This window comes from Haliotis rubra, unplaced genomic scaffold (assembly GCF_003918875.1).
Source record: "Haliotis rubra isolate DU_JTF1 unplaced genomic scaffold, ASM391887v1 Scf108, whole genome shotgun sequence".
NCBI lineage: Eukaryota > Metazoa > Mollusca > Gastropoda > Lepetellida > Haliotidae > Haliotis > Haliotis rubra.
The window spans coordinates 1,696,829-1,704,156 of record NW_025764981.1 but is presented as its reverse complement, the minus strand read 5'-3'; the positions used below and the strand labels follow the sequence as shown (position 1 = coordinate 1,704,156).

General features: G+C 44.8%; 1 protein-coding gene across 1 annotated transcript; it reads right to left on the bottom strand.

The window, feature by feature from the left end:
- Positions 1-2,406: 2,406 nt before the first annotated feature.
- LOC124281533 lies at positions 2,407-7,095 on the bottom strand. The gene is made up of 5 exons (XM_046717503.1): positions 6,915-7,095; positions 5,554-5,641; positions 4,752-4,899; positions 3,823-3,913; positions 2,407-2,516 (listed from the first exon to the last, which is right to left on the bottom strand). The coding sequence occupies exons 1-5, from the start codon at positions 7,067-7,069 to the stop codon at positions 2,510-2,512; spliced, it is 489 nt and encodes a 162-aa protein (XP_046573459.1). The 5' UTR covers positions 7,070-7,095; the 3' UTR covers positions 2,407-2,509.
- Between the last annotated feature and the right edge of the window lie 233 nt (positions 7,096-7,328).

Genomic DNA, 7,328 nt, shown 5'->3' with positions numbered 1-7,328 from the left:
ATTTTGCTAACAAGTAACTGTAAACTGTAACATCACGGTGATAACATTACAACAAACAAACACATAAAAAAAACACTAAGAAAAAACATGCACAGCACTACACAAACAGCCCACGATGACGTTCACGATCGCGTGCTCACACAGTTTTTATTTCATTCGTCATTTATAACTGCTGTGGTTCAGAAAAGTATAGTGTGTTCATTGAGTGGTACTGGCTGATGAAACAGCTAGGTGCCGTGTGTTTATGGAGTGGTACTGACTGACGGAACAGGTGTCAGATGTTTATGAAGTACTATTTGCTCACTGACCAGGTGCCGTGTGTTTATGGAGTGGTATTGACTGACTGAACAGGTGCCGTGTGTTTATGGAGTGGTATTGACTGACTGAATAGGTGTCATATGTTTATGGTGTGGTATTGACTGACTGAACAGGTGTCGTGTGTTTATGGATTGGTATTGACTGACTGTACAGGTGCCGTGTGTTTATGGAGTGGTATTGACTGACTGATCAGGTGTCGTGTGTTTATGGAGCGATATTGACTGACTGAATAGGTGTCATATGTTTATGGAGTGGTATTGACTGACTGAACAGGTGCCGTGTGTTTATGGAGTGGTACTGACTGACTGAACATGTGTCGTGCTTTTATGAATTTAGAAATTGTCCTGACCTTTTTGAAGGCAAAGATGTAACTACAACCAAACACCTTTAATTTGTGTCGAAGTTAGGGGGTCTACTTGAATCTATCGAGATACCCAAGCTTCGACACAGCTGCGAAATGCTGACTCAAGAAAGAATTCGCCCCTAGGGGCTAATCTTTTACTTCGAGACAGCTGTCGATTCGACACATCAACATTCGACACAACAGTGTTTGACAACATATATATCTATCACCACCGAGTCGAGTGACGAATACCCCAAAGAACAAACCTCTCAAAAACAACCTCAACAATTATTGTTTATTCGATGAGTTTTGAACAACACCAGTGAGTGATATCATGCGTATCAGCTGACGGATATCTAACAACATCAACCATGCAAACAAAGACGTAGCCAATGGCTGGAACCGGCTGGGAAAAATAGGCTGCGAGTTAATGCTACAGATTCTCTAGCCTGTCTCACAGTCCCTGAACCACAATATTTTGCCTACTGCAAACCCTTTCTGCAATGCTTAAGCCCTAAATGAAGCAAGTCTAGATTTCCTCAGGTTCTGGATCGATCACTGGGGCTCCTTTTCAATTTAAATGGGATTATTTGTTACTATCAAAATGATCTATATTCAGAAACAGCGTACGTCTACAGATTCTCGTAGGAGCGTCTTGACACAACCTTTTGCAGATACATCTGGTAGGCATACATCAACACGACGGCCAGCATCAGAATCATGATAAACACAAGGATGACACTGAAAGAGAGCAGAGTATAAGTAGTAACAATAGCAAACTCTTTTTCAAATTTATAAACATTAACTGCTGGGCAAAAAAAGGTATAGACTTGGAATTGAACTTGACCACAAATTACAAACAGTATTAAACCATTACTTGGCTGAAACAATTGCCGAAACCCCCCTTCGATCAAATTTATAACCATCTCTTTTAGCAACCATCAAACGTGTGTTGTCGGGTCATTCCCCGTTTACAACGACTCGGAGGACACATATTTCCTGTTTCATGTTGGATTCAGAATGTCCAAAATCCTTCGGTACAGGGAAATATAATAATGACATTGTTATGAAGCATTTGGGAACTATTTGCTTTGTGGCAGATGATATTTCAGAGCAATATTTGCCTGTCTAATGTTACAGTAGTTTTTCAGTGAGGATAGAAGGGTTGGTTGGTTTATTCATCAATATTCCTATATGATGGCGGTCAGTAAATAATCGGGTTAATCAAGTCAGCGAGCCTGAACACCCGATCCCGTTAGTCGCCTCTTACGACAAGTACGGGTTACTGAAGACCAATGCTAACCCGGATTTTCATGGGTATGACTGACTGACTGACTGAGTTTGGTTTTACGCCGCTTTTAGCAATATTCCAGCAACATCACGGCGGGGGACACCAGAAATGGGCTTCACATTCACGGGTATGAAAGAAGGGAGCTTTGGTATAGTCGAGACTATTGCCTTTAGTGTTGTTTGTTTGTTGTTTTACGCCGCACTCAGCTATATTTCAGCTGTATGACGAGTGCCTTGTAGATACTGATATATTGTTTATAAATACGAATGTGTGCGCATGCGTATATATATATATGTGTGTCTGTGTGTGCGCGCATGCGTATTTATAAACTAGTCATTGTTTATATACGTACACTTGCCCTACAACCAGGGACTGCAAACCGCTGAGATCCACGAGTTGTGTCATCGGTACGATGTGAGCGGGTGTGTTTCCACCCGGCCCGATGGTGACCGGATGGGGGGTGACAGTCTGGATGCTGACAATTTTGATGGTGGTGCTTGCGTCGTCACTGGCTTCAAGAACCGGCTTTACCGCACATGCGGCGACACTTCTCAACGTCATCTCCTGGAATAAAAGCACCGTTAACAGCTGCAGTGACCGTATACCATGTCATCCGGAAATGACATCACAGAGCAGTTTCGAGGGAGCCGTTGTCTTGGTTTCCAAAGCCCCTTCCGGTTTTCGTTTCTGTGCACCTACGATCACCTGGTATTAGTAAGGTGGCAACCGAATGTTTGCGAAATGAATAATTAGGATTTTAATGATGTAATGACATTATTCACTAAAGTGTAAATATAGAATGCCAAAAAGTACCCGGGCTTGGCTGTCCTCAGAATCAAAATCCGTTTGGTGTAAAGGAAGAAAATAACTGTGATAATTATATGAATGAACCACTGAAAACCATTCATGACACCCGGTGTTCGCGAAAATTACGCCGTAAATCCTACACCGTACACTGGCTGACTAACGGGTTTTCTTTCTGGCAAAACATAGGAACTATAGTCATATGAAAATTAACATCGTGCGTTTTTAAGTACATTAGTACTTTTGAGTAGCAGATAGAGAGACCTGGAAATGACGAAAGTGGTCAAGAAAAACCAATGGCTGAAGTCATGAGCAACGATAACGTCGACTAATCCCAACAGGCTATTACAAAATCAACACACAAAATCAACATAGCACTATGATCTGTTTGATTGGCATTTAGAAGTTGGTGACTAATAAGAAAGTAAGATTGTTTATGGATAACAACTTCATTTATTATATATGATGCGACGTTTCGGTATGGATTCTTATACCGTTGTCAAGCAAAGTGACAACGGTATAGAATCCATACCGAAACGTATCCATAAACAAAAGAAGTTGTTATCCATAAACAATCTTACTTTCTTATTAGTCACCAACTTCTAAATGCCAATCAAACAGATCATAGCAAACTCAGTTTATTCACGCGAGCTTATTTATTTAATCGTTCCTTTGTGAGTGAATGAATGACTGAGTGAGTATGGTTTTACACCGCTTTTAGCAATATTCCAGCAATATCACGGCGGATGAGGGCAGGTCGATTCCACGCCAGTGAAGACTTTGGTTAGAAGTGGTCTTCACCAACCCATGCTTTGCCGTAAGCGATGACTGGATCGGGTGGTCAGGCACGCTGTAGGGACTGATGCGTGTCGTCGTAGGCAAATTACGTAGGTCGATGCTCATTTTGTCAATCACTGTTTTTTTACAGATAGCTGTCTGAAATATTGCAAATATGCTAAACAAACATTTTTTTTACGTTTAAAAAACAATAAGCGTGCCTCAGTCTTGGATTCAAACAGACACCTGTAAGAACGACTGTGCTTGTATCACCGTGTTCGTTACTTACAAAGTGCCCGCTGCCGACTGGGACCTCCCCCGTCGACGTGAGGATGCCAGGGTTCTGGGAGTTGTCACAGATGAGTTTGATGCTGGTCGACCTACAACAGCGTTCACACGCAGTAAAACACCTGCATGGTGTGTGCTATGTCATTCATCGTGAATTGAGGTGTAAGTGACGGATGACTGTCAACGGAGTGACTGGTGAATCATGTGGCAGGGAGTCGAGAGGGTGGGTACGGAATGGGTTGCTCATGGAAGACATGATTTCAAACGGCGAATGACATGATGACCTGACTCGTGATGACCGTTTGTTGACGGAACAGAATGGATGATATTGGGTACAGTTAAGATTGACGGTTATGAGCGGAGGAATAGGCTGGGTGATGAGTGACGGGTAGGAGAGGAAGAGGCTGGTGATGAGGGACGGGTAGGAGAAAAGAGACGGGGTGATGGGGACTGGGTGATGGAGAGAGAGGAATGATGGGGACGGGTAGGAGGAGGAATAGACTGGGGTGATGGGGGACGGGTAGGAGAGGAGAGACTGGTGATGGGGACGGGTAGGAGAGGAAGAGACGGGTGATGGGGGACGGGTAGGAGAGAGAAGAGACTGGTGGTGATGGGGACGGGTAGGAGAGGAAGAGGCTGGTGATGAGGGACGGACTGAGTAGGACGGAGAGAAGATGGGGGAAGAGACGGGGGTGATGGGGGACGGGTAGGAGAGGAAGAGACGGGTGATGGGGACGGGTGATGGGGACGGGTAGGAGAGGAAGAGACTGGTGATGGGGGACGGGTAGGAGAGAGGAAGAGACTGGTGATGAGGGACGGGTGGGAGAAGAAGAGACTGGTGATGAGGGACGGGTAGGAGAGGAAGAGACTGGTGATGGGGGACGGGTAGTGGGTCAATAGACTAGTTAATGGGGGACAGGGTGGACCTACCGGAAGACGCGCTGTCCTGTCGGGAAGAGCCGCGAGTGAACGCGGAGTAGGTGAGGCGGAGGCTCCCGTCCACGACACTGAAAGCGGCGCTGTCCTGATTCCCGAGGTTGTAGTATTCTTTCTGGAATATGTGCCGGAACTGACACACCTGCAACCACAGCAGAGCTCCACGTGTAGTCTCCCCAGGAGCGAGAGATTGGAATACCACATACAGCTAGGACAACAATGTGATTTCTTATTTGCAGTTACATTTGTCAGTATCATCATCGATTCGACCTACGTTTCCATCATTTTCATCATCATCATCACCATCATTTTCATCATCATCATCATCATCATCATCATCATCATCATCGCTTTAATCACCATCGCCACCATTATCATGACCAAACGTCGTAATGGTCATCAGATGATGATGATAGTCATGGTTATTATCAATATAATGATGATTATGTGTTTGCGACACAGATAATAATGCTGACGACGACAATAATGATTAGGAGGAGGATGCAACTGCTACTGCTGCTGCTGGTGATGATGATGGAGGTAGTTGTGATGATGATGATGATGATGATGGAGGTGGTTGTGATGGTAATGATGATGATGATGATGATGATGATGGTGGTGGTTGTGATGATAATGATGATGATGATGATGATGATGATGATGGTGGTGGTTGTGATGATAATGATGATGATGATGATGATGATGGTGGTGGTGGTGGTGATTGTGATACTGTCAACTAGCCAAATCACACCTTACAACATTATGCACAAATACCACCGGCGGTAAACTGACTTACAGCGACATCTGTACAGTTCCCCTCTGTGAACGGCAGACATGGATTCCATGACACCTTGTCCCCAGTCTCGCTCTGGACATCGAGAAACCTGGTGATCAAGAGTGAGTGAGTCAAGTGCCGCTTTCATCAATATTCGCGATAAGGCGAGATAAGGCTCAACATAACTGCACAGTGAGGTGCGTGCGCGTGTGTGTGCTTGTGGGACTCGGCGTACGACATCACGGCAGGGGACACCATAAATGGGCTTCAAACCCTGTGATGCCAAGCCGGCGTCAGTTTAACATGGATGGATCGCACGGCGTACGACAGTTTATAGGCCTTCTGCCCTCTAGTTTGGTTGGTTGGTTTGATGTTTAACGCCGCACTCAGCAATATTCCAGCTATTTGGCGGTGGACTGAAAATAATCGAGCCTGGACCAGAAAATCCAGTGATCAACAGCATGAAGCTATCGGGATACGATAACATGTGTCAACCAATTCCTTCTAGGTAGTAGTAGTAGTAGTAGTAGTAGTAGTAGTAGTAGTAGTAGTAGTGAGGTGAGGTGAAATTGGGTTTTACGTCGTGCTTGAGAATATTTCGCTCATATGACGACGTGCATGCGTGTGTATGTGTATGTGCGGCTGCTTGTACTAGCCCAGACTGAAGCTGGTTTTATAGTGCTAGCCCACTGAGATACCATGCCGCAGTGAAGCATGAATACCCCACTCAGACACATTATACTGACTCCGAGCCGACCAGTCCTTGTTATACCTATTAATGCCGAGCGCCAGGCAGGGACCAACAAGTACCATATTTTAACGTCTTTTGGTTTGACGCGGTCGGGGATCGAACCCGCGACCTTCCGCTCTCCGGGCGGATGCTCTAACCACTACACCACGGAGGCGGTCAGTAGTAGTAGTAGTAGTAGTAGTAGTAGTAGTAGTAGTAGTAGTAGTAGTAGTAGTAGTAGTAGTAGTAGTAGTAGTAGTAGTAGTATGAACATAAAGAGTAACCATTCATAAAAGAATGTGACAGGGGTCAATAAATGAAAATGTTTAAGTTACAGATGCCTAAGTGTCGTCATGGCTTCGTCCTTGTGTCGTCGAAGCGTCATCGGTGTGTTATCGTAGTGTCATCGTCAGAGTGTCGTTGATGTGTCGTCTATAATGTCGCGATGGTGTCGACAACGTTTCATCGTTGTGTCGGAGTGTTATCGTCGTGACGTCGCTAGAGCGTCGTCGGGGTGTTATCGTAGTGCGTCGTCGTTGTGTCGTCGTGGAGTCGTCCTGGTGTCGTATCCGTATTAGCATGATGTCGTGTCCATAATATTCAAGAGAATGAAGCAACGAAAAACGATGTATCATCTAACATGTTTGCAAACCTCGGCGTTCCTTTGTGTGCCAATGGTGAGAGGTCCACGGTCCCATCTTCCGACTCACACGAACATGCCGAGACTTTTTCACAGGATGTAATTTCTCCAAAACAATAAAAACATGAACTGAATATATAAAACACAATCAAATAAACGTTCCCCATCGTGACCGGGCGTTTCTGCAACCTGCGATGAGCAATGGTCATGAACTGCAGCTTGTCACTTTGTTCATTGCAAGTATCGCGTTACAAATTCCCACACGTGATAAAACGAGATTAATGGCGGATTGGTTTCGGGCGGTATATCAAGTTTCAAGACATCGGTAGTAGTAATACTTACTAAAGGACAGTCATCTATTACATGAGTAGGTGTGTCAGGGAACTTTGACACTGAAAATAGTTACCCTACCCCAGGCTTTGTCAC